This window comes from Artibeus jamaicensis, unplaced genomic scaffold, assembly GCF_021234435.1.
Source record: "Artibeus jamaicensis isolate MK-2021 breed Jamaican fruit bat unplaced genomic scaffold, CSHL_Jam_final scaffold_1283, whole genome shotgun sequence".
Classification (NCBI taxonomy): Eukaryota; Metazoa; Chordata; class Mammalia; order Chiroptera; family Phyllostomidae; genus Artibeus; species Artibeus jamaicensis.
The window spans coordinates 15,452,346-15,480,321 of NW_026522028.1; the positions used below are offsets into that span (position 1 = coordinate 15,452,346).

Here is a 27,976-nt window from a genome sequence, read left to right on the forward strand (position 1 = left end):
TGTGTAAGTGTGTATGTGTATGTACACACACACGTATATATTTTATATATTCTTATTGTTGATGAATAGGTTCCTTCTCCTATATTGCAAAGCTATACACACACGCAAATGCAGATGCTATGAAACAACTGCAGTATGTGAATGGAAGGTCCTACAGTCTCCACCCCTAATCTCTCTGTTGTCTTGTCCATGCCTAAGTTAGGATTTTTTAACCTTCAAATCATTACCATTATCCCTTCATACCACTAACTCTGTCTCCACACTTACATATGTTTGAGCCATTTAACCAAATTGTGGGCTAGCAATAAGAACAGCGGGCTTAAGCACATTTGGGTAGACACAGCCCTGACCCTCAATGGGCAGGAGTCGACTACCAGCCTCGAATGCTCACCCTGGATGGGCCCCTGCAGTGCAGCTTAGAGGAGGAATGCAGACCATGTGGCCATCCAGGGACAGTGGAGTTGGCAAGGTGAAGTCGCTCAAGAAAGCCCTCACCATGCTTCTGTCTCCTGGCTAGAGAGCCGTGAGTGATTCTGATCTCATCGTTAAATTCATCAATGTGAACCTAAAAGAACTGGGCTGCCAGTTCAAAAGGAAAAATAGCAGGCTGAATTCCTGGGTAGATATTATTAAAGATTGTTTGTAAATACATACTCGTGTCATTTTGTCCATAGTGGAGCAGACTGATAAATGCAGGTGAAGTTCTGATTATAAGAACAGATATGGCATATGGACAATATTACCAGGAGAAATAGCATTTGAGGGCCTCTGGAGTTTCAAAACTGGCTTGTTGGACTATTGTTTTTGAAAAAGTCATTGAAGCCCCTTTGTTTTCCCATCTGTGTCATCTACAGCCTGGGAAATGAGCCACTTCTCCTTTTGTGTTGGATGAACTTGGTCTCAACCAGCTTGTCTTAGTCATGACCCAAGGGATGTTCAGTTTCTCGCTTTTATTATTTATTTACTTATTTATTTATTTGCGTGTGCGTGCGTGCCTCTGTGTGTGTGTGTGTGTGTGTGTGTGTGTGTGTGGTTTGTTTTTGAGATAATTCTTATTGGTCCCTAGTCAGGCTGGCTGGAGACCAGTGGCTTCAGTTTCAGACTTAAAGCCTAACTTGGCCTTGTAGTTTGCAAAGAAGTAACTTGCACTTTCAAGGAACTTATGCATCTTCCTTGTGCCCATAGCAGGAGATTTGGTTCTCTTATCTAGAACTAAATAGGCTGTTGAAATCCTTCAAAATTTGAACTCATCAGGTAGACTTTGTCAGTTTGGATGGATAGTGGTGATATTGTGATTTATAATAAGTCTATATTTGTCTTTGCCTGGTGGTTCTAGCACAGTGCTCCTGAAATCCTTGGAATTTCCTAAGAGCTTGATCAAGTTGTCTTTTGTTATGTTAATGATAACTTTTGCCCACACCCAGGGATGACAGTGGGCTATCAGTAGAGCCAGTCACATGATTAGAGGGTTAGAACAGCCCCCCACCCTGTCAACCCATAGTCTGGTGTAGTCAGGGAGGGTAAAATACACAGCTAAGAATGTAAATTAATAACCCAAGATGTTAATTCAGTGGTAAATGATGGCATTCACAAATGAGAGAGATTTAAAAGCAGAAGTTCTTAGTGAGGGTAAAGAAGATGCTTCCTAGAATAGGTGGTATTTCATCAGGGCATGTGGAAGGTGAGAAGTACTTGGATAAATTCAGGAAGCACAGGCTGCATTGTGCAAGGTGCTGGGCTAGTCTAGAGGAAGGACAGGCTATTAGTATAGCCTTGCTCCAAAGTTGAGCATGACCTATGAATTTTCAAGGGCAAGTATGGAGTACACAGAGCAGGAGATGGCAGATACAATCAAATTCAGTTGAGATGAAAGTTACAGTGTTGTCTACACTGAACTTTTAAAGGAATACCCCATTTAAAGGTTTCTTATGTATTGATTTTCTAAGATCGACACATCTGCATAGTTTTCTCACCTGGGAATGTGACTGGACAAAACTTCAGGATCTTTGATTCATCAGAAAGGTTATCTTGCTGGCTTGATTTTACTATTAGCTTATATTTTCAAGCTGGAATGACAGTAAGGCCTTAGCATAGAGTCATTAGGAATTTGGGTACCTGTAGATTAGCCTGTAGCAGTTTTGAAGGACAGGACTTTCAAGCACTGCCGAGGATGTCTATAAAAGCTCTTACCACAAACTGTTCTCACTATGAAGAAAATCATGGATGTTGCTCTGTCTCATTGTGCAAAGTTTGCTTAAGTCTTAAATCAAAATTATATGTGTTTTCCTGCTCTGGCTGGTGTGGCTCAGTGGCTTGAGCACAGGCCTGAGAACCAAAGGGTCGCTGTTCAATTCCCAGTCAAGACACATGCCTGGGTTGCAGGCTGGGTCCACCAGTAGGGGGTGCAGGAGGGGCAGCCACACATTGATGTTTCTCTCCTCTTTCTCCCTCCCTTCCCCTCTCTCTAAAAATAAATAAATGCAATATTAAAAAAAGAAATTTATATGTTTTCCTAAATCATTTCCCTTTAAATTACACATTTCTCTTTTGATGGGCCTCTCTCATGCAGAATAGGCTTATTCTCAGAAGAACGAGGCAAAGGAAGAGAAACCAACATCCTGTGTGTATGGACTGTTCTGGCCTTGCCAGAAAGAGGTAATCAGACAGTGAACTACACAGGAATTGGGGGAAAATATTGGCCCAGGCATTTAGGGCCTATATAATACTTGTTTATATTTGGCACAACCAGCTTTTCATGCCCCCAAATCACTAAGGACAGTTATTCAAAGCAACTAAAATGGAAAATAATGTAGGCGTTTATGCCTTCAGGAAGTGGTTCCCTTAAAAATATATATATGTATGTATGTATACACTCACACACACATACATATATAATATATATAGTTGTTTTACTAATTCCACTAATAGTAAAAGATGTTTTCCTAGAAGCAATTTGTTCTTTCTGCAGCAATTATTACAAAGGTAAACTATGTCTTAGCACATTTGCATGAGTTCTAGAAAAGGCAAAATTATCTGAAGACTTCTCTAGTATTTTTAAATTTTCAAAATTCTTTTCCTTCTCACAGATAAGGTAAAGGGCCACTATTGAAATTCACATTTAATTATTTCCGAATCAATTTTTACTGAGATAATTGACATATAACATTGTATTACTTTGAAGTGTACGGCATAATGATTTCATACCTGTATACATTGCGAAATGATTACCACAGTGAGTTTAGCTAACATCTATCATCACACATAGTTACAATTTTTTCTTATGATGAGAACTTTTAATATCTACTCTCTTAGCAGCTGTCAAGTTTACAATACAGTATTGTTAACTATTGTCACCATGGTGCCCATTACATCCCCAGGATTTATTTATCTTATAACTGGAGGTTTGCACCTTTTGGTCATCTCCATCCATTTTGCCCCACCTCTGGCAACCACTGGTCTGTTCACTCAATGAGTTTAGTTTAGTTTTTTTTTCGAATTCCACATATGTGAGAACAGACAGTATTCATCTTCTTCTGACTTATTTCACTTAGTGCAATGCCCTGAAGAAACTAGAAAAGAAGAACAAACATAGTCTAAAGGTAGTGGAAGGAAGACAATAAAGATCAGAACAGAAACAAATGAAACAGAGACTAAAGAGTCAATAGCAAAGATCAATGAAACCAACAGCCGAATTTTTTAAAAAAATAAATACCATTGACACATCTTCAGCTAGACTCACCAGGAAAAAGAAGAGAGAGGACCCAAAGTCAGAAACAAAAGAGGAGAGGTTAAAACCAATACCACAGAAATATAAAGGATCTTAGGACACTGCTATGAACAGTTATACACCAATAAAGCAGACAACCTGGAAAAAATGGATAAATTCCTAGAAACATCCCACCTACCAAGTCTGAATATATTTTGAGGAAAATTTTAGTAATGATAAGGTATGGTTCGTTCCTTAAGGCTTGACCTGTCCCTTCCTTTCTGGAAAGAATGGTAAAACAGCTCTTGGAACAATGAAGCTGATTTCATTTACCCGTGTTTCTCTTTCTTCCTTCCCCATGCTTCCCTCACCTGCACCCCTTCAGTGTGCTTCTGACTAAGTTTGGGTATTCAAGGGCTCATTGGATGCAAAAAGCGATAGTATAACAGCCCTTAAATGGATTTTTATGTCTTGTTACTTTTCTGTCTAAAGGTAGACGTTAAACTTGGGAAATGTTCCCCTTCTCAGTACAGTGGACAGGCAAAACTGCGACAATGGTAAGTTGAAGATGGAACCGTTCTGAGTACCTAGGTACCCCAGGCAGCACACTCATCTTTGCATTCACAAGTCCTCTTTGATGCCTTACTACTGTGATAGTGTTTGTAAGATTGTGTGGAGGTAGAGGTGTTGAAATTCATTCAGCTACTTCCCCAACTGCCAACAGGGCTAAGAGCTACAAACTACCTTTGGGCCCTGAACCCACTTAGATGCTGGTGATTGTGAAGACGGAATTGCAGGGCACTCAGACACAAACTAAGTGATTTTATGGTGTCTTTCTCAAACACTACCACGTGTAAGCCACCCTGCTCCCACCTCTGGACCAAAGGTGGGGTTCTCTCTTGGGACATAGTGATGGGCTCCAGAGCTGGCTAGGTTAGTCACTGAGGGACATTGTGGGGGCAGGGCTTATTCTGAGCCTACAGCCAAGGCCTGTAGAAGACTTTCGAGGAGTGTGTCTTGGAGGAGGAGAATGTGGGTATCTGCCCCCTTTCATCACTTTCTTTGGGGCAGAAATTGTAAGCCCTTGGTAACATCCATAATTTCCATTGTATTTGAAAGGGATGTATTTCTCTCCCTTTAAATATAGGGAGATAAACATAAGCAGACTTTCTTTCTAAGCAGGGGTGTACAGGCTCTGTATGTTCAGTTCTTTCTCTCAGAGGCTTCTCAATCAGTCTGTCTCGAGGTCCTAGGACAGGCAGGGTAGGTGCTCATTAAATATTGGGTGGGATATACAGACTGAGGCTTGGCAGTACCTACAGTCAGGATATCTTGACCCCTTTTGCTCCTCACAGGAAGGAGCAATCCTTTGTGAAGGAATCAGGGTTTTGTAGGCCCCCATAGAGGATTTTCCCCAATGGTTTTCTGCTATTCATTCATTTATTCAGTGTGCAAGGTACTGTGCTTTACTCTTTGAATGAATGAGTGAATAAATGAATGTAATCATTCTGGGCTTCAGTGTCCTCATCTTTACATAGTAATATCCCCAAATCACTTTAGAATATCACTAAAGAGGGATAGTGTGAGAGTGAGGATCATTTTTCTCATATCTCCAGCCTGAATCTCACAACCAAAGCAGCAGGCTACAGGAAGAAATAGTACTGAACAGCTCTCATTGGTACTGGGGCCAGACCCCTCTGCCAATGGCGCCTACAATGGGAAGTGTTCCCCCTGAGGGGATGAGCAGTGGTTTTATTATCTGCCCCTCCACTCACTGCGTGGCTAATGATAGATCTCTGCTGGTTCCCTGTTGGCCACTGCTCTCAGACTGCACTGTGGCAGTGATACAGGCATCTAGTGGTGAGGTGAAGATACTCCTGTTTTCCCAGCAGACAGCCCACAGATCCTGCATATCAGGAGCACTTCCTTCAGGGATTGCAGGCTGGAGCCGCTTAGTACTGTCAAACTAAATCAAATGGACTTGGCCCAGCTGCCCTGTGCCGTTGGGGATGATTCCAGGGATTGCTCATTTGTGGTCCATGCCCTTGATTTTTCCCTTCTGTCCTGTGATTACAGGAGAAGGAAGGTCATTTTATGGTTCCTTATTCAGGACAAGCACAAAGGACTCCGTGCTACAAATCCTGTGACTATTTATATTCAGTCTCCTGCTGAATCTTCCTAACCATCCTAATCCTATAAAAAGCTCCTTGAAAGAATAATACATATCAGTTGAGTTGGCATAGAAACATGGATTGATTTCAACTAAAATGCAGTTAAATGCCATAATTTAGTATTGAATAGTCATCGGGACCATTGTGCATGGATGCTGTTGTCTGGATTCTTTCCGGGAGAGTCCGTGACCATGTAGATATTATCACCTCTCTGCAAGTCTGTATTCCACAAGTTCCCTAACAAATGCTCTGAACACCATTCTGATCGTCTGCATTCCACAGGCTCTGTCAGCCTCCCCGTTTCCTGAAAGTCTCACACCCCATCCTCTACTTGTATCTTTTTTTAACACGGTAGTGAACTTTATTTTTTAATTCAATTTTTTTATTGTTGTTCAAGTACAGTTGTCTCCATTTCCCCCCCCATCGCTCTCTGCCATGTTGCCAACCCCCACCTCCCACCCTCAATCTTATTCTAAGAGGCCAAACTTAATTTTTATTTCTTTTTTTCTCAAAGCCTCCCTTCAGCACCCCAGATCTCAGTGGCCTTGACTTTGGGTAACAGGTTTGATTTGTGCCTAGTCATGGCATTTTCTCATCTATTTTCCTTGCATTGCTAGTGTTTGGTCACACACCCCCTCTCCCCTCTTTAAACCATGTGCCCTTTTGACCTTGGTAGAATATCAACTTCGTGAGGGAAGAAAAGGGACATGTCCTGTATGGTCCTGTGTCCCTAGCCCCTAGTGTAGAATCATGATACGTCCATCTCTAACACTGATCAAGTGAATTAATTGTCTTCATTACCCAGATAGGAAGCCAGGGTTCAGTTCGGTGGGCAATTTGAGTGACATCATACACCTGCTAAGTTTCAGGATAGGATGTGAACTGGAATTTTTCACTCAGCACTCTTTTTCTTTTTAAAATTATTTTAGCTTTTGCCTTTTATTTATTGATTTGAGTAGGTAATGTATGCCTAACAAAACAAAATTCTGCAGGTTCTAGGTTTCTTTCTGTTCTACCACACCACTGGTAACTTAATACTTGCTTGTTCTCAAAATGCCCTGTTCCCCACAAGCAGCCAGCTTGCTGCTATTCCTGCTTTGGGTGTTCTGTTAGTGGCTCCATCACAAAATCTTGACATGACTTTTTTTTTTTTTTTTTTACCCTCCTCTTGCTTGTCCAATGAATTGGTCGCAAAAGACCAGCTCACACCTCAAAGGACTTTCAAATCTGCACCTGACTTCTCCATTGTCACTGCTCCCCCAGGTCCAGCCTTCCCTCCCCTGCCCAGATGACTCCCGTCTGGCTGCCCTGCCTACCTCCTTTCACCCATTTCAGTTCATCTCAGGGCTATCGAGAGCCCTTCAGAAGCCTGCAGGGAGTCTTCCCACCTTTGCTCGGGGATTCTGAACTGTTTTTTGTCACACTGTCTAGTTTAGGCAGTCTGGGAAGCCATTCTCAGTTTTTACATAGTGGTTTTAAATTCATAAAATAAAACAGAAGATTATAAAGAGAACAATTTATATTGAAGTATCTATCAAACTGTTTTAAAAGCAAATTTTGATATCATAATCTTTGTGTAATTCCTTATTATATGTAATATAATTCCTCATTAATACATTAAATAACAAGATCTCTCAGTACATAGGATAATGGCCACCACTTCCAAGTAGCAATGTGTACAAATGATATCTTGAGATACTCATAGCATCTATGATGTGACGTGAGAACATCTATGATTTGTTTCTTGATGACTCACCAAGTCCTTCTGCTGTCACTGCAGTGTGTCACCTACCTTTGTAATCAAAGGTAATGCCAAACATCAGTTTGAGGTTAGTGAAAATAATAATTCTTTTCTACCTGCATTTATGGTCTCCTTCCTGAGTCTGAATCTCAAGGCTCTATGAGGTCTGCTTTCTGGTTCCCTGTTAAAGTGGAGTCTCAAGGCTCTATAGGTCCTTTGGCTCCGCTGGTGGGGGCTCTGCACTTTGCTCCACACAGTTGGGAGAGGAAACTGGGAAGCGTTGCATCTAACCTGATCCCTGGTTTTCTGTTCATCTGTTTGTATCTGTGCAGGTGGAAGAAGGATGGTGGGAAGGTGTTCTGAATGGAAAGACTGGGATGTTTCCCTCCAACTTCATCAAGGAGCTGTCGGGGGAGTCGGACGACCTCAGCATTTCCCAGGATGAGCAGCTCTCCAAGTCAAGTAAGGATGTCTCTGCTCAACCACCCAGGGAAGGGGTGGGGGCACCAGTGGCCACTGCTCCTGCATCCCCTCTGCTCTGTAGCCTGTGACAAGCAGCTCTGACAAAAGCTCACAAGTATAGTTGGGTTTTGCTGCTTGAACCCACACAGTTCAGTAGGTTTATCATTGTACAGGTGTGACCTGCCCCCCTTTATGTGTGTGCAGAGGCATGCTCTGTACATCTCTGTATAGGCGACTGCAACCTTCATGTTGTGGTAGTAACTGCCTCATGGGTGGCCCATGATGCTGTGCCTTCATGTATTCCCAAAGTGTTGCTCACTACAAGTTTATAATTATTTTTGAATGAAGCAAACGGGAATGCTGTATTTCCCAGCATCCCTCGAAGAACTTGGAGAAGAATGGCATGAACATAACACACGTTGTTGGTGGGGAGAAGTGCTGTGTTCGGGACCAGTGCATGCCAGGTCCCTTAGAAGTATGACAAGACAGTGAGAGCCGAGCCCCATGGTGGGTGAGCAAGCATGTCTGTGTGCGATGGCGAGTACGACCTCCAGGTCTTTCTTTCTCCAGGACCTGAAGCCCTCCTCCCTCCAGCTTCTCCGCTGCCCTTTCCAGCTCACGGAGCAAAAGGTCAGGACCGGGAAGCTTTGTTCTCCCAGTCGCTAACCCAGCTTCTTGTGTGAGCGTCTATGTATCTCTTGTGCTGTCTTGAGCCAAGGTCGTGGGCATGAATGTCATAAGAGGCTTGACTGTGTCATGGTGGTGAGACACTGCCTGGTGTTGCAGACTTCCCTTCCTCACAAGAGGGGGACAGCTCCATCCTGTCAAGAAATAATTCTTAATCAGCTTTGTTCTCCATTTGGAAAAATCCGCTTGAGTAGTGTTCTCAAGTTAGTTGCGTTTCTTTTACTTAACCACCAGTATGTTTGGACAGGTTCCGAATTTGTAGGTAAAGCCATTTCCAGAGGAGTGTTCAGGCGACCTCCTTCACTTGGGGTCTCAGCAACTCTGGCTCATGCAGCTCGTCACCCATAGAAGCAGCAGTGCTGGCTGGTTGGCTCAGAGGCTTCAGCTACACCCTTTCCCTATACTTGCAAAGACTGGAACCCCTACCCCCGAACCTCATTCTATCCTAGGATCTATGGTAGGCAGGATGGGAGGTGATTGTGGAGCAAATGAGGCATCTTGAAACTCCCGCTGCCTTCTCTGGCTTGGGGAGAGGGATTTCTCTGCTAACATGACTCAGCTGATGAGTATGGCCAGGAGAGCAGAGTGTGTCCTTGGTCCCATGATAGTGGGGGTTGGTGTAGTTCGAAAATTGCACATTATAATTCTAACTGCCTGGTGCCAGCCTTTTTTACACTGGAGTAGTTGGACCCTGTAATAGCAATACTATGCCTCAGGGATGTTGTCAATTAAATGTGCTTTTTTTTCAGGGAAGACCAAATTGGGTCATTATACCACTATTTCTGTGGGAAAGTACGTTATGAGTTCTAATAGCAATGATGCATATAAACCACCTCACTCATAGAAGGCCCTCCACAAATGGTCACTCTTATTGTTAATCATGTTAAACTCTCAGGACATAACTGCAGTTCGTATTTTGAGACTGCTTGCACAACGATTGGTACCATGTTCACTGAAACGTTGTTTGCATTTGAAAATTACTTTGGGATTCCTCCACTGAAGCAGAAAAGGAGGTGTGGGGTGATGTTGGGCAACCATTTGGGGAGAACCCTCACCTCTTAGTATCCTGCCATGATAGTTATGCTCTGCCTCTTATATTTTTGGAACTATTGAAATGAACTCTCCTCTGGCTCCAGGTCAATACTAGGGGCGTTTGATGCTGCTCAGCTCCAAGCACCTAAGCACTGAGGGCTAGAATTCCTGGGACAGGTGGGCAGTTAGGAGGCTAAATGGGAGTGGACTCCCCATTCACGCAGCCTTCCTTCACAGGCTCACAAGGGGCTGCTTCTCTTGTAGAAACTGCCCTCCCTGACACTCATTCAGTTAAAAGCCTTCCACTTCACGACCAGAGAGCCCAGTAGTTTCAGCAGCCATATTGAGTTACCCTGGAATCTGTATCTTGTTGAGGGGATTTTGAGGTCCTAAAGAGGCATGGTCTTCTAAGAAAGGTGGATGCGTCTGGTAAGAACTACATGGCGTATACAATCTTCTATATATACAGCCAAGGAGAAGAGGGCTTATCTATCCATTTCTCTATCTGCCTGCTCATATCCATCTATCCATCCATCCTTCTGTCTTCCCTTCTTTCTTCCTTTTCTTCTATTCATTCAACTTTTTTTTGAGCCCATTGTTACCGAGACACTGCAGAAGGCACTGAAGGTTATATATAGAGACAAACCAGGCAGGATCCCCGCCTTCAGCCAGCTCACATTGCAGGAAAGGGGTGCATATATCAACAGACATTCAAGAAAATGCCCCAGGTGCTTGGCTAGCCAGGTATCTGAGGAACAGCAGGATACAGAGGCTGAGAGGCCGGTCCCATGGGGGTGGGGGTGATGATGATGATCACAAAAGGCTTCATAGAAAAGAAGACGCGGTGATAATGTCCCTAAGTCTTGCCAAATTGAAATAATCTGAAAGAGAGGGAAATAGCATCTCTCAGTGCTCTGGCAGGGTTTTCAGTAGCCGTTTACTTTCTGATGGGAAAATTTATATAATCACAAGTCACACACAGAAATTACATATAATGGTAGAATTTGTCTAAGTGGAACCCCTGATTTTAGCATGAATCTTCTTATTTCCTACCCCCAGAGAATGGTATTAGTAGTTTTGATGTGGTTTACTTAAGAAAAAAACCCCAACTTTTGAAATATTCATAGATTCACTGGAAGTTACAAAAATACTACTCAGGCAGGTCCTGTGCACCCCTCACCCAGTTTCACCAGGGGTAATATCCTGTCTAACTCTAAAAATACACATTTACTTTTATTATGGAATTAAGAAAGACAAATGTAGTTAGTACCCAAAAGGCATCTGGCTTTTTACTGTGGTATATGCTAAACTGTACTTAATCAAAGTCTTTGTTAGAACATCCCACTTAATACTGTTCATAAATTACACTTTTCAGAGATTGCTTAATTAATACATGGCTCTGGGAGTAAGTTAAATTCCTTATGTTAGTGTCATTTTGGTAATTTCTATAGACCCTTGTGACATATAAAAATCCTCTCAATTTACATGCTAGTAGACATTAGGGTGGGGTTTTAAAGACAGATGTGAGGAAAAACAAAAGAAGAAATCTCAAAATAAATAAAACCAGAAAAAAAAAAGAATCCAGATTTCTGGGAAGTCTGGAGCATTGGAAAGCCTGACACCAGCTTTAATAAATAGTTCCTGATTTGGGAAATTAAAAAAATCCTAATACATATAAAAACAACATGTACAATATATGCTTGTGTATCTCTTTGCTATGTGCGTGCACACACACACATACTTCTGTATGCACACATACTAATTTCATTTTTGTACTTCCAGAAAGTATTGGAAGGTAGTCATTCAGTTGAATTTTGTCAACCAGTGGGTAAATGCAATAGAATAAACATTGTGTTAGATTTATAAGGAAGTGTGCCAAGACAGCTTGACACACAGTAGGTGTTCCCTAGATGCTTGCTGACTCCTTTCTTACTCTGAGGAGAGGCATTTTTTGTCTTTGAATGACAGGTGCAAATTGGTTAAGCTTGCTTTTCTTTTACCCTGATATATTTTTATATCACGGTGGTTATGAAAAACTCAACTTTCAATCTTTGTTCAGGGTAATCTAGTCTATCAAGGAAAGCATTACAGCAGTTGTATTGGTTGTTATGTTGTTTTAAACATTTTATCTTGGATGAGAAAATTCACTGTAATTAGTAGCAGGAACTTTTTGCTACATAATTAAATATGAAAACGTTTTTACCTTTCATACAACTTTTAAAACCTTAATGGTACTTTTCAAAAAGGTTTTTAGATATTTTTGTTTGTTTTAAGTCTCCTTATATCACCATTTATTCCCCCCATACTCTTTTCTGCCTCCCCCATAAGCGTTTCATTACAGAAAATCTCTAACATGTATACAAGTCTAGAGAATTGTATAATGAACCCCTGTGTGCCCTTTACCCACCTTCAGCAATTATCAATATGACCAGTTGGTTGTATTTATAGCACTACATACTATTTTGAAGCAAACTCAGATATCATATAGTTTTATCTATAAACACAGTCATATGCTGCATAATGACATTTTGGTCAATGAGGGACGGCATATACCTTGATGTTCCCATAAGGTTACCACGGAGGTGAATTTCCAGTGAGAAATGGAAGGATATGTGGATCAGGATGGTTTTGTTATTTTTTTTTGACACAAGCAGTATCTGTGGGGCTTGGCAATAGATTGTCTCTCACTGAGAGCACCTCAATTCTGAGTGCACAGATTACATCCCAATTGGTCAGCTGCTGACCTGTTTCAGCACTGCGGAGCCTGTCTCCCCAGGTCTGCATAATTCAGAGAGTGCTACAGCACTCCCGGATCCAGCTTCATGGTGTTCAGAGTACATTGCTATACATTCTTTATCAAGGACACAGGTCCACAGGAAGCTATCTTAGCAAGTATTAAATGCCACTGTCACTTTAATAAAAGCTGCTTGTGGTGATGTGGAACCACCTGTCCCTGTCTGCTTTGGAAATATTTCCAGGTTGCAATGATGCAAAGTATAGATATTTTTATTTCTTCCTTTAATTCAATGCAGAGAGCACCCTTTGTGGCAGATAGGTAGGGTCAGTGGAACCAAAGGCAGATTTCCAAGCTGTAAATATTGAGTCCTCAGTTCTAAACCCTGTTCATGGTAAACACCCTTTTTTTTTTTATGAACACCACAAGTTCCTTCATCTGACCACTGCTCCAATGTGCAATAGCCAGAATTGCATTGCCACAGCGATCCCCGTGTTTCTGTACGTCTTCATCTTGATTTCTTTTTTAAAAAAATTTTTAAACATTTTTTTATTGATTATGCCATTCCATTTGTTCTATTCCCCCCCTCCGTTCCCCTCCACCCTGCACACCCCTCCCCCACCATTCCCCCTCCCTTTAGTTCATGAACACGTGTCTCAAGTTCTTTAGATTCTGTATTTCCCCTTCTATTTCCTGCTGATCCTCAGGCCGCCTTTCACTGCCCCCCAGCAGTCACTGTTAGGGGGATCTACGCCATAGCCAGTTTCTCCTCCTTATTTCTGGTCGCTCCAGCCCACGTCCCTGTTCATGGAATTGCATTAACAGCTTCGATGTTTTATCTCTGACCCTTTAACAAGGAAGCAGGGGTAGGGCTTGTGGAATAGTGTTTATCAATTCTTCCCTAGTGTTTGGTAATATCCTAGGCTTTAACCTTTACTCCTTCCTCACTGACTGCCTCACCCAGAGCAATTTCTACTGTGACAGGCTCTCTTCATGGTATGTGCTCTGTAGAGGTGTATCATTTAAAAAAATCTTTTATACCATATTTTTATTGTATCTTTTCTAGCTTTAGTTGTGTTTAGATACACAATAACTTACCCATGTGTTACAGTTGCCTACAGTATGCAGTACAGTAACATGCTGTACAGGCTTGTAGCCTAGGAGCAATAGCTACACCGTGTACTCTAGAGATGCAGTAGGCTGTATACCATCTAGGTTTGTGTAAGTGCACTCTGTGATGTTCACTCAGTGACAAAATAGCCCAATGATGCATTTTCCAAAATGTATCCCTGTCATTAAGTGATACATGGCTGTATTTCAGTTTGTCTCCCTAAAAGCACGCCTTAAAATATCATTATGAGACCAAAAATAATGGCAATTTCTTCACTGTAATTAAATATACAACCATTGTTCACTTCCCCTAATAGTCTTCTATTTTTAATACAGTTTGTTACTTTGAATCTGCATCAAAAGAAGGTACATACATTGTCATTTGTTGATGTGTCTCAAGTCTCTTTGAATCTAGTTTCCTCCTCTGTGTCTCCTTATTTCCTTAACAAAGTGCGATCTGTTGTCTATTAGTTTCCCACTGTCTGCCTTTGCTGATTTCATCTCTGATATGTCATTCACTCTATATTCCTATAAATTGATAATTAGATCCAGGGGCTTGATGAAACTCATACACACACATATAGTTCCAAACTGCATCATAGGTGGTAATATACAGTCTATGCAGCAGCTCATAATGTCTGGCTGTCTTATTTTAAAAATATCAGCAGCCACTGATGATTATCACCCAGATCTATTTACTCATTAGGACTTTCGAAATGGTGCCAACAAGGAATTTTTTTGAAAGAACGAAATGGGCTCCCATGTATGAGATCAATAGCAAAAGCACTTGAGTAAATGAGGTTTTTAAAAAATAAAACATCCAAATGGTTGCAGTAATAGGACAGACGGAATCTTATATTAGGAATAGAAAAGAATTTAGAGATCATTTCGTCTGGTGTCAGATATGAACACTGAAGCCCAATGACATTAAGTCCTGGGCATGGCCTGGTTTCTGAGGGATGAGGCCACAATTATATACAGGCATTCCACACACATTGGTTTTGCCTCCTTTATGGCTTGTAGTTCACCCTCTCACAGAGCACAATGACAAATTTCAAGGGTGAGTATAGTTTAGCTAATTTCTTCTTCTTGTCACAGATCATGATTAATTAATTAGCTTTTCAGTTACAATTTTGCATGTGCTAGTATTGACTAAGTAGTGTGAAATAGAACTAATTATAAATTATATTGATATTGTATTACTATATCAAATTATAATCAGAGAATATCTTGAACCTATAAGACTTGTTTAAACTTAGAGACAAAGAAACCCAGATATGACTATTGCGTGGTTTCAATTTCATACTTTGTTTCACATTTAAGGTATAAATGTGTCTTTTCTAACATGTTTTTATATTATTTAATTTCTTCGATTCTAAAGTAATCGTTGTAACGCTGAAAAGTGTTTGTTTGTTTTACAAAAACTGCCTTTTAGCTACAGAAATATTTTCAGTTATCTCCCATAATTTTCAGGGGGAAAACATTTGTATTTTCTTTCGGTAATCATTAATAACCATGAGATTTCAGTTTGCATTGACTTTCTTATTTTCCTTAATTCCTTAGTTTTGAATTCAAGCTTTGATACTTTAGTGACTTGGGAAGCTAAGACAGAGATGGAGATGGTCTTTTAGAGCTTAGGGCAAAGCACTCCCATAATATACAGATCCTGTGTTTCGTCAGCTGTAAGCACTGGGTTGCTCAGTGCTCCCTGCTTGTGTAAGTAGAGCTGGGCTGATATCCCCCGCTCTGTGCTCTCACTAGACTTTCTTTTCTTGTTAATATTAGATACATGTTATGTGTGTGATGACCTATTAGCAATGAAGAGCATTTAGTAAATTGCTTTAAAAAAAGAGTTTTAGGCAAAATTAGGCACTGGCATAAGTATAAGGTTTTGTGTGGACATTTTAAAATTGTTTGCTTTTACAGCGTTTGCTGCCTGCACATGCTAATATTTAATAGTGGCTGGAGATTGTTGCTCCCACTAAAATAAACAGCACTCACATTCATGAACTTGCTGGTTGCTCTTGGTCTTTTGCTCTCTCGATCAAATGTGTATGTCCTCACCCACCTCTAGCCCAGGCTCCATCTCTGGTGGCCTTACCGCCAGTGCACAGGGGACTTTGTAGAAACGCTTGGCCATGCAGAGACATCAGGCCCATCATCTACCTCAGTGATTCTCAGACTTAGTCCTGGGGAAGAACAGAGGGGGACTCTGCTGTACTTGGAATAACTTTATTGAAATACTGATTTCTTTTTCTTACACTTAATTTTTCTCAAAAAATTACTGTTACTGTTCCGTTTTGGGGGACCTAGCTCACAAACTGTACTCCTTAGGAGTAAGGTTGCCTTAATAACTGAAAGTAAGCAGAATAAAAATTTGCCCAAATAAAAACTAGCCTCTGTTACTTGCGCTGCTTTTGTTACTAAAGTTCTCAAGAGCTACTTCTACCAAGAACATTTGAAACACTTTATTGTTTCTTTGGATTATTCTTAAGTAGCCAGTGATTTGAATGTCTAAGTTTTTGCCTTCACTGGAAGGAACCCATTTATCAAAAAGGGCAGATTTCAAAACAAGGGAGTACCACCATGCCTGCAGGACCTGGGAATTAGAAATACATGATTCCACTTAAGTTATTGGCCTGACCTTACACAATCCCTTCCTGTGTTAGGGATGACGTGGCTCAAGCTGACAGTGTGCTTCTTATCAGGGAGTTCCCATTTTCCTAATGAGTGTTTTGAAGATGGGAGACAAGTCGCTCTTTCCCATCGCAGTTTTACTCTGTGCCTTTCTGTAAATGTAGCCTGCCTTTTTATCCCTCAGATTTACTGTGAAACTATGACCGGCTTCCAGTTTGATAGTTAGCTCACAAGGCGTAATAGAACTTATGTCTTGGGTGATTTAGAGGAATATGTTTATTAATTGAGTTTGCCTTTAGCAAATTAAGTTACCTGCTGATGGTATTGTCTGTAGGGCATATGAACACCAGTACGCGTGTGTGTGCATGTGTATGTGTACACTCAGAGTGGGGCCATGCGTGTGTATTCTATGTACTTATTCCTGCTTCCACAGAGGTTTGAGTTTTAGCTGTGTGTCCAGTCTTATGCTATTGATAACCACTATTTGTAACAACAAAAAAAGAGATAATATGACACTGGGTGAGTCCTATGTCCTCATGCCTGAATATAGCTTCATGACTGATATGGGAAAACCTCAATTAAGATGATTCAACATATAAAGGTTTTCTGATGTCCTCGGTGCTAAGCAGAAAACCCCTTATATGGCCGTGGATGCTGCTATTGGTTTCTAACCTCACTGATGACACCCCTCCTGTACTATATTAGTATATTTTCTTGCTTAGAGGTACTGAGGATGATAAATATCTTTTAAAGAGAATCCCATGCCTTGTTTAGAACCTTGCAGTCCTGGGGCAGAAGATAAAATATGGTGGACCTGAATCTGCATTATATTGGGGTCATAATCTTTAAAGAGAAGATTGTACTGTGTAAATGAGTTAATTGGATTCCTTCTGGTTAATTGAGGTTTTCCTACCCTTGAATTATAATGTTGAAATGGCTTCCAGGTTTAAATTGAGCATAATGTACATGCCAGGCATGTACAGATGCAAGTCCCACTTTCTGGGTGCTCGTGATGGAGCATCGGGGCTGCATGGGAACTTTGGGCTCATTCTGTGACATTCTGAAATTCTGCCTAATGGTCTCTAATTAATTTTGCGGATGAACCTCTTGCAGTGATTCATTGAAGGCAAGTTCAGTTAAAGATTCTTCCTCTTCCTTCTTTTGCCATCATTTGCTCCCCCTTCCCTCCCCATCTCTTTTTTTCTCTCCCCTTCTCTTCTCTCATTCACTGTCAGGAAAGACTACCTTTGAAGGGACAATTCTCTACCGAGCTGCACCGGGAAAGACGGAGGGCCACAGACGCTATTACAGTGAGTGACCTTAACAGCAAGAGACAATTGTAAAGATAAGATCTGGGTACTTGTGTTTTTTGATGCAGCTGCACTTTCCCAAGCTGCTCATGCTTCTGCCAAGTGTCTGTGAATTTCTGGTCCAAGGACATGGACTTATTTGCCTAAGATAAGTGCTGTTTCCTTGGTGCGTGCAACAACAGCTTTCCCACCACTTCCCTTGGCGCTTTCTTGTTTGCTTTGTGCCTCTATCGTGTGTATTGTGCGTGCATGAACCATGCGTGCAGAGAGGGGATTGGTAGCATTTGCCATGGCATATGTATTTGTGGTGGTAGCTCTGGGCCTCGGGGATGGTGCGAGATGGCTTCTCATGGACACGTCTACCTCTTATGGTTATTGCTTTTTCTGAGTGGGTCATTGGAAGCTAATAAACCATTTCTTCATTGTGTGGTTCCAAGAAATAAAAATTTGACGTCTAAGTCCATGCCAGAAATGGTGTTTTGCTTTGCTCATTCAGCCAATCACCACACGGCAGACTTCTTTTGGCTCAACCAGCATGTAGCCTTTTGTGTTGTGAAACAAAGCTGCCAAAAGTGGAGAGAAAGGAGATGAATGTAATTAACGAATGACTCCTGTGAGGCTGTTAGCACAGCTCCTGCCACAGAGTAAGCACTCTGTACCTGTGAATTGAAAACAAACAAATATAGCCCATGGGTCTGAATTGATCAGTGCTGGAATATTAAGGAAAATTACACAAAAGTGGACAGTTACATGTCTGGCCAAAACAAATGTGAGGAGGCATTGCTCTCTTTCACCTTGGAGGAGAAACTCCCACCCTAGTGAGCACCGACACGTGTGCATCCATGCACACGTCTACAGAAGTGATGAAAGAGAGGGTTCAGATGTGAACACCACAACTGTGCTTCTCACACCGTCTGTGGAGAAGTGTATTTTTACTTCTGTTTCCAGGCACACAGATACATGGTTCTGTTGTGCATTACTTCACTATGCATGTAGCGTTCCTCCTGGACTTCGCCAGAGGCATTGGATAGGCCGAGATGGATCTATGCCCTGTTTGCCTAGATGAGTCCCACTGGCCACGTCTGGAAGTCAGAGCAGTGCACACTGCTATAAGTGTTTCCAAACACACACACTTTCTGCATTTAGCTCACTGTGTAACAGTAACAAGCCTTTTACAAACTGGCCCCAGTATGCACACAACACTTTGGGCTGTACTGCCTGAGAGTGTCACTTACTGTTCTGAGTATGACCCAGGGATATTTTATGGCATAGTGTCTGTGATGAGCACCAGTAGCTAAAAGATGCTGTACCAAACAGACATTAAAATGAGAAGTTACATTTCTTTCCCTCCAAAGGGAAGGAAGTAGATTCTGAGTTATTTCACCAACCCAGATATTTAATTTACATAGTCAAAATTGGTAGAAGGAGGCTGCCAGAATTTCCGGAAGAAACATCTGCTGTGTGTCTCCTTCCTAGTTCATGCTTGTGTGGTTGAATGACTGTGTAGCCCCTCCCTGTGTAATGTAAAGATTATTTCTCACACTGGTTAATAAAAAGTTGCTAAGATGAGCCTGAAAGGCAGCATATCCCTGAAATCAGAAGCTCGGTGAAATCGCGATGGCCACGGTTGAAAATATCATAGTTCTAGCTAATGAGAAATGATAGAAGAACCTTCACATTTTTCTTTTTGAGAACTAAAACAGCCTCACCGTAATCCATTTGCCCAGCTGCCTTCTGGTGGTGGTGGTGGTGGTGGTCAGGAGGGGGGTGCTGATGGTTTCATTTCACTAACATTTGCTTATTCTACCCTCAAATGGTTCTTTCCAAACCAGAAAAGAATATATAAGCCATTTATCACAAAGGAAGAATCCATACAGCAGAATGAGAACATGTTACAGGGGAAATGACATAATATTTGGACTCAAAAATTATATCTCCAGCAGGGATAGCTCTAAAAACAATGAACAAATGAATAAATGAATAGCTAATCCAGGGGGGTTGTCCATGTTTGCACGCTCAAATCCAGCCCTGTAAATTGCAGCCGACCCCTTGTTGTGGGCTGTGCCTCATTGTTCTGCCCTCTGTTCTTCACGAATGCTGTTCTTGAGTTAATTAAAATGTACACCAGGGATATTCCTCTTCTCTCCTCCTTTTTGGCTTATGAATACCATTTTATTGAAAACAGTGGCAACAATAAGCATAGCCATTGTTTTAAGGATTTGATTTTGAAACTTGTTAGCAATTTAGAATGGCCTTTCTGTATATTGTCTGTTTTTATTTAACAGTTTCTTCCTGCACGGAGACTTCTTTATTTGTATGACTTGAACATTCTATGACATTTTATGTGAGCAATTACATGGTGTTTCATTCTTACATACTAGGAGGCTACCTTACCTATAGGAAGATAACACATGATTGGCTAATAGAGAACAACATTTGATGGTGTACTTTCACCCCCAAGGGTGTGGTTTGTCATCAGGAGAAACACAGTAAATGTTCAGAAGCTGCCCTACTCATCTGTAACATTTTACAGACAAGTTTAATGGCACAGTTTAGTATTCCATAAAATATCTGTTGAATCCTGCCATTTGATAGCATCACTGATGTACTAACCATCAAAGAAAGAACATACACCTAGAAATTAACTAGAAACAAATAGGCTCTTCCTTTTAGGAACATGATTGTGGGCAGAGCTTGGGGGAAAAAGAATCTGGGGAGGTAAGTGTCCATGTTGTCTTGCTGATAATTACTGTTTTGTGACTTCCAACACATGCCACAAGAAGTCAGAGGAAGGCTGTAATATCCCCAGTGTTCTTTGGAGACAAGTTCCGTTGGAGTAAGGATGGTGTTAAAGGAGGGAAGAAGAGCTTGGGGGATTCTGGCCTTCGGGAGGGCAGCTTCCTTCCCTCTTTAACAGTACAATCATCTTGCCAGTCTCAATGTCAAGTCTGGTTTAATGCTTTCCTAGAGAAACATGTCTGCATGCATTTATTCCTTGTGAAGCCATCCAAAGAGATTTAATTCTTTGGCAGTCATGGTTTTGTGTGGTTTTTTAAATTGCTAATTTGTTTAAATGGCTTTTAGCCTCACAGTTTCCCTTTAGGAAATGTTACTTCCATTGCTAATTGCTAATTGACATGAGTCACAGAGACTAGGGGTACAGTATGAGGTTCTGACTGCGCAGGGAGGTGAGGAGGGCGTTGTTATTGCACAGACGGTGGCAAAACAGATTTGGATGAGAACCAGACTCCGGCTGAGGACAGGTAAAATGTCACATTTACAAAGAGATCTGCTTTGAAATTAGATTTTCTATAGCTTTGATTCACTTCATAAAATTAAAGGGTGAGGGGAAAGTGAGCAAACAAAACATAAAGATGCCCAAACACAACATGACACACTTAAATGAAAAACCCCAGTGCAAGTTATCCTACGCCCAGTAACACTTTTAGAGGTGGTTCCTGGCTGGCTGTGAGGTGCTTCATGGCTTTGACTGATTTTTGAGCTATTTCTCTCTCATCCCCCCCTCTTCACAGGTTTAAGGGAAACCACAGGCTCTGAGAGTGATGGGGGTGACTCAAGCAGTACCAAATCCGAAGGCGCCAACGGGACAGTTGCAACTGCAGCAATCCAGCCGAAGAAAGTGAAGGGAGTGGGCTTTGGAGATATTTTCAAAGACAAGGCAATAAAACTAAGACCAAGGTCGACCGAGGTAGAAAATGACTTTCTGCCCATGGAAAAGGTATGTGCAACAGTTTCTTTTTCTTTTTCATTGCAACATAATGCGGAGTGTCCAGAAGTACATTGCACAGGACTTGGTGTCTCAGACTCCCTGCTCCTCCTTTGGGATTTCGGTGTTCTCACGTGCTAGCTGTCGGCCCACTGCCCTTTACACCTAGTTCCCCTGTGTGCGAACGGCTTTCCTCCAGAGGCCCAGGCTCATTTGCTGCTGCTTTTCTTTCTTTTTTTTAAATTCAAATTTGACTTTTCAATGACAGTTTACATTCAATATAATTTTGTATTGGTTTCAAATGCACAGCATAGTGGTTAGACAATTGTATACTTTACAGAGTGGTCCCCCTGATATTTCAGTACTCATCTGGCACCGTACATAGTTATTAAAATATTATTACAATATTAACTATTTGCTGTGCTGTACTTTACATCCTTGTGACTCTTCCGTAACTACCGATCTGTACCTCTCAATCCCTTCACTTTTTTCACCCAGTGCCCCGATGCCTTTCCCCTTCTGGCAGCCCAGTCTGTTCTCTGTGTCTGTAAGTCTGTTTCTGTTTTGTTTGTTTATTTATTTTGCTCATTAGATTCCACATGTAAGTGAATTCATATGGTACTTGTCTTTCTCTGACCGACTTACTCCACTTGCTCCTGCTTTTCATACTGATTTCCTCACTCTGGAATGTTTCCCAGTTTGACTTTGCAGATGGACCGGCACTTCTCCATTTTCTTCCGAGAAAAGCCCCTCATGCCTGGACGCAACTAAACAGATGACCTTGATACTTTTCAAGCACCTCCTTGCCCCTCATCTCTCTCCTGTCCTTGTACAATTCTCTCATGCTTTGTGCTTGGGGGTGTTGCCTGCTTCTGCAGTAGAGGAAAGGGGTTGTGCATTTTTTTTTCCCTAGGAGTTAGGTGGGAATGATTTCAGACTGCCAAAAAGAAGTCTCCCGTGTTCGTGAGTGATGGCAATGGCCTTGCTGTGACTCCCTGGGTCGTTACCATCAGGAAGCTCACTTTTTTCTTCTGCCTGTGGTTCTGGGTTGGCAAGAAGCAGACAGCGTGTTGCTGCTGAGTATGCGGTTGCCACAGCAACACACCCAGAGCCATCGCACTTGTGGCTGTTAATGACGTCTACTGTGGTACACTTCTAAGCATCATAGCTTTGCTTAGGATTTGATAAATACCATGGAATTTTCCAGATTGTAACAAACTACACTTGTGCCGTGCTTAAGGAACATTTGTTAATTTGATTTAGTGCTGAAATTTTTGCTCTGTCGTTTGTGCCAGCAGGCTTCGGGGAATATGGCATTGGCAGGATCTCTCATGCAGGTTTATTGGTAGCTGTTAAGTGCTTTTGATTTTTCAAGGAGATGAATTTTTTTAAAGTTGCATCATTTTGCGCAGCTGTAGAACTTCCATCCACCTCCCTTCCCTCTACCGCCTGTGCTCAGGCATTAGGAACAGAATCTGAAAAAGAAACTTTTGGACACTTAATACCATTAGTAGATGTTCATGTAAAACCCTGTGAAGGTAGAAAGGGCACATGTTTAGACAGTAAAGACTCTCTTCTTTTGTTGAAGCGTCTCTGAGCCAGTATTGTTTCTTTGAGTAATCAATATATGATGTTTCTCCAGACATGCAACTGATGTAGTTAGTAGCATCTAGCGCGTGAGCTCATTTCTGTTCCACATGGTCACTTTCAGATTCCTGTAAATATTTACAGAAGAACAAGGCCCCATCTCGGGAGGAATGATGTACGCAGTTTTTCTTCATTTGATTCTAGTAGTTGAAATGACCCTGACCATTGACTCAGCACATCTCTTCTGTTTATTTTTTTGATTCTTGGTCTTAGTCTTCTCTGTGTGGGACATTGTGTGTTTGACTTTTATTATTGCTGTTTATATTTGCTTAACCATTAATAATAAATTGGGGTTATTAGGAACAGCAATATCAGCATCAAACATGAGACTCCCAAGTTTGTTTTGTACATCAGCGCACTTCTCCTCTGAACTCTGGAGCCACATGCCCAACTGCCAACTTGAACACCTCCACCTGAAGATTGTAAATTCTTACCATCTTGTCCAAACCTGACCTTGTCATAATCCCCCTCAAAGTACTCTGCCCACAGTCTTCCCCATCTCAGTTAAACACAGGGCCATTTCCTGACCCGTTGCTCAGAAGAAAAGCCCTGGGTTGTTACTCACTCCTGTCTTTTTCTCACATCCCATTGCTCATCCATCAGCAAACCCCATCAACTCTGCCTCCTAAGCAGGCCTAGCATTCACCATGGCTTCTCACCTCCACTGCCCCCTGCTCTCTTGCCATCACTGTAGTGCCTTGTAGTAGGGCCTGCTGTTCCTTCCCTGCCCTCTACAGTCTATTCTCAACTGTGAAGCTAGGACCGTGCCACTCCTCTGCTCTCCCCTGCAAACACTCTCCAGAGAACCACAGTGAAAGTCCCCCACAGGGCCCAGGAACTGAGGTGACCTGACCCCCGTGAGCACTCATACTTCCTCCTTCGCTGCCCTTCTTCTCACTTGGTTTATCCCAGTCCCCTTGCTCTTCCTCAGACTTGCCATATATTCTCCCACTTGGGGACCTTTGCCACAGAGTATCTTCGTGGACACTTGGCTTCCACCTGCTCACCCAGTGTCCTGCCTCTCTTCACAGGAGGCTTGGCTCAGACCTCACCTTTTCAACAAGGCCTGTCCAACCCACTCATTCTGAAACCTGTCCCCTTAGCCCATCCTCCTTACTTGCACTGCACTGTTTTGTAGCATTTACCCCCTTCTAAAATAATATTTATTTTCTATTATTTGTTCACTGATGTATGCTATGTGCTTGGAACAGTGAGTGGCACATAGTAGGTATTCAGTAAATATTCGTTGAATGAATACTATGAAAACTGTATGAACATAGCACTTTAGAGGTTACAGGCATCTGTAAAATGAGGGGTGTGGGTGGGATAATATAACAGTTACATAGTTGAAAATGTAGCGGTTATATAGTTCACTGCATCTTTGTGGAACAGACAGATTTATTGCCTTGGTCTTGGTGACATACAATGTTAACTTCATCAGAGTAATATATATACATATATATATGTACATGTGCATGTGATTCATGAAATGTTTGCAGAATGAAACCATGTGCTGGCCATCAACCTTAACCTGCTTCTCATTGTGAAGCCTCTGGGGAAAACATAAACTTCCCAGCCTGCTTCACTGGCTGTGGAAAATCTTTACAGTGTCTAAGAGGATTCAAAACTCTGTCCACCCCGTTGTTGGCGCCATGGATAGCTGTATAGATTTATGGACTCATTATGTTATTGTACAACCTGGCATGAAAGCCGATGAGTGTGATCATGTTTTACTAGTGTGCAGCCTGGTTCTCGTCACTTTTGAGATGGTTTTGTGACCAAGATTCATGTTTAGGGAAGGAAGCTTCCTTTCAGAATTGAGCTCGCTGTTGATTTTGTAGAGGCGCCAATTGGATGTCACGTGACAGCGTTTATTCACGACCCAAGCAGGTCCCCCTCTCAGGCTGGGGCAATTGGCCTTCTGACATGGCTGCTGTGATAGTTTGGATGAAGGAAAAAAGGAATCTGATCATTGCTAACAGCTGCAAGCAATATAGTATACTTTCTATTCAAGTTTGTGAGATTTTGAGATACATTTTTCTGAGTTAATTTTGTGCTGATTTTACCTATGTTTTAATCCCAGTTACCTCACTCAGAGTGGTGGAATGCTAATGATTCTATTCCAGGAGATATTTCATAACACTCCCCGCCCCCCAACAATAAGGAAATGATGAGTATTCTAGCTTCTCCTATTGATAAGGAAGAACCCCAATTATGAGTCTTTTTAATGCTACCAGTTGGATACACCTGTGAATGATTTGTTTCATGCACTATTTAACTGAAATATTTACACATGAAATGATTTAGTGTGTGAGATTTTGCTTCCAGTAATTTGGAAGGTGGAAGGGTGGGGCACAGAGTAAACAAGATTGGTCACGAGCTAATTGTTGCAACAGGGTGGTGCATACATGGGGGTTCATCACAGTCTACTTTTGTATATGTTGGAAATTTCCCTTGAAAAAAAGGTTAAAGAAAAAGAGAACCTTGGGGGGAAATGTACCATTTAAGCTCACTAAGCCCCAAAGATAAGTATGTGTTATATCAAAATAGTGGAAAAATAGTGTGCCTAAACATGAATCCAGTTACATGTCATAAGATTAGAAGGGCATGCTACAATTGTCCTAGCTGATTGACTTTGACAGGGTCACTTCGCCTCAATTCAGCCATCTGTAAAATGGAAATACTCTTTGTACCTATCCTAACTCATAGAACTTGAAAGAAGTTATATACCTTAAAATACTTCAAAATTGTAAATGTAACTCATTTCATCAGTGTTTTTTAAGTGCTCACTATGTACTTGGCACGGGGTATACAGTAGTGAACAAGACCAGGTTGCTGCCCCTCAGAGAGCTACAGAAAAGTAAACAAGCCCTAAGAATACAGCGGAGGGAAGGCTGTGACCAGTCTGAGAACACAGTGCTGTGCTGCAGGAGCCCTCGGGCATGGCAGGAAGTAGTGACTCATTAGGGAGGCTGGAGAGTGTGTGTTCATGTGGGCGTGTATCCACTTCCTCCAGGAAGTGATGTTCAGAGCTATAGGGAGTGATATTTTTAGGCCCACAGGAAGTGATGTTTAGGCTGACACCCATGGGTCCAGGAGACATCCATCAAGGAAGGGAGCATAGAGTTGTCAAGATAGGAAGAGCAATTTGTATAAATGCTTCAAAGGGAAAAAGAAATGGCATGGAGTATGTGTTGAGGCCCCAGCAGGAAGTGGGGGAAGGTGAGAATGGAGAAAAAAGCAGGGCGTAGATCAGGAAGCACCTGATAAGACCTGTGAAGTGTAGACTTAATCTTGAGGAAAATAGGGAGCTATCAATGGAAAGCTTTTTTGTTTTTTAGTGTGAGAGTGACATGATCTGATAGATGGTTTAGAGAATGTATTCCAGGCTACAGTGGGAGGAGTGGATTATAGAAGATAGGGTAACTAAGACTCAGGAGAGAGGGTAACAGAAGCTTAGAGTGGGTCCCCTGATAAATCCTCCCAATCTGAATTCTAAATCAGTTAATGAATAAGATGAATCAGTAGATGGAGAATCAATGATTATTTGTACTCATTTTTGCAGTATGGGTATCCAGTTGACTCAGCACTGTTTAACAAAAAGATTATCCTTTCTGTACTGTACCTTTGTCATAATTTAAGTGGCTGTGTATATATGGGTTTATTTCTGGACTCTGTTCCGCTGGTCTATTTGTCCTTGTACCCATTCTATACTACCTTAGTGCTGTAGCTTTATAGTCAGTCTTGATACCTGGCAGTATAAGTCCTCAATCTTTGTTCCTCTTCTTCAGGATTTCCCTGGCTATTCATGGTCCTTTGTCTTTTCATATAAATTTTATAATCAGCTTGTCAATCCTGCTCCCCCTAAAACAAACGCTGGAGTTTTGATTTGGTTTGCACTAACTCTGTAAATACTTTTGGGGGAGAATTAACATGTTTCCAATCCATGGGCACAGTATATTTCTCTATTTTATGTAGGTCTTGTTTCACTTTGTTTAAATCCCTCAAGCTATACACTTATGATTTGTGCAGCTTTCTCTATGTATTTTATATTGCAATGTTTAAGTTACTGATGAAGGTGAAGTTGGAGGATATAGTTTAGAGTGAGAGCCAAATGGGCCTGCCACCTGATCCCTAGGATTAGACAGACTCAGCAATGCTGGACTAGCGCAGAACCATGTGAGGCAGAAGGGCTTGCCTGTTGGGGAAGAGCAGGCAAGGCCAACTTCCAAGAGGAGGAAAAAGAAGAGCTGAGTTGAGCACACCCATTTTATTTTTCATAAATTCACCTATTAGAGAAGTCACTTCACTCTCTCAGAAGAGTCTAAATAAGGGGCAAAGAAAATTCCAGGAGTGGCCAATTGTGTCCAAAAGCCAAAGTGTCTAGACAGTGCCCAGTTGGACTCCCTTTTACATGGCAGGAAACATCAAAATAAGAGATGGAATTTTTCTCTCTTAACAGCTTTGAACTGTTGTTCTAGGTAGTTTTGGGAAATACTTTGAAGGTAGAAGAATCAAGAAGTTTGATAGTGTGGATGGGTAAGGTAGAGAAAGGACTTGAAGTTGTTGCCTTGGGTAACTCTCTTAAGCAGCTGGTTGGATGGTATATAAAATTCCCTTATTAGAGAACACTGGGGAAGAAAGTTATTTTGGGAGTAAAGTCATGGATTTAGTCATAGACTAGCTGGATTTTGAGGTACTTGTGGGACTTTCAAATGAAGATATCCAGCAGGCAGTTGGATAAATAAGTCTGGTGACTGGGAGGGAAGTGTAGATGTAGGTTTGGGAGTCATCAGCCTAGAGCAGGTTGGAAGAAGGCAACCCAGATAGGACATTGCTCGTGTAAATTCAGCTGGTTCCTTCCATCTCCCACCCTTGGACCTCAAAGGGAGTTTCCTTACCAGACTGCTTCCCCGTTAGTCCAGCCTGGCCCCACTCTTTTTCTAAACTCCTTCCCTTTTTACAAGTGACTCAGATGCTACTCCTGGCCGAACACTTCGGGAAAGGAGTGG

The 27,976-nt window shown here is 41.7% G+C and overlaps 1 protein-coding gene across 4 annotated transcripts in view; it reads left to right on the forward strand.

Annotated features, from left to right (window-relative positions):
• Positions 1-27,976, forward strand: part of SH3KBP1 (SH3 domain containing kinase binding protein 1) — a 319,293-nt gene that overhangs the window by 164,735 nt on the left and 126,582 nt on the right. For all 4 annotated transcript variants that reach the window (XM_037157523.2, XM_037157522.2, XM_053655820.1 and 1 more), the window contains 2 exons: positions 7,951-8,080; positions 21,124-21,329. In XM_037157523.2, the coding sequence (XP_037013418.2) occupies positions 7,951-8,080; positions 21,124-21,329 (336 nt within the window). The remainder of the gene's footprint in view (positions 1-7,950; positions 8,081-21,123; positions 21,330-27,976) is intronic.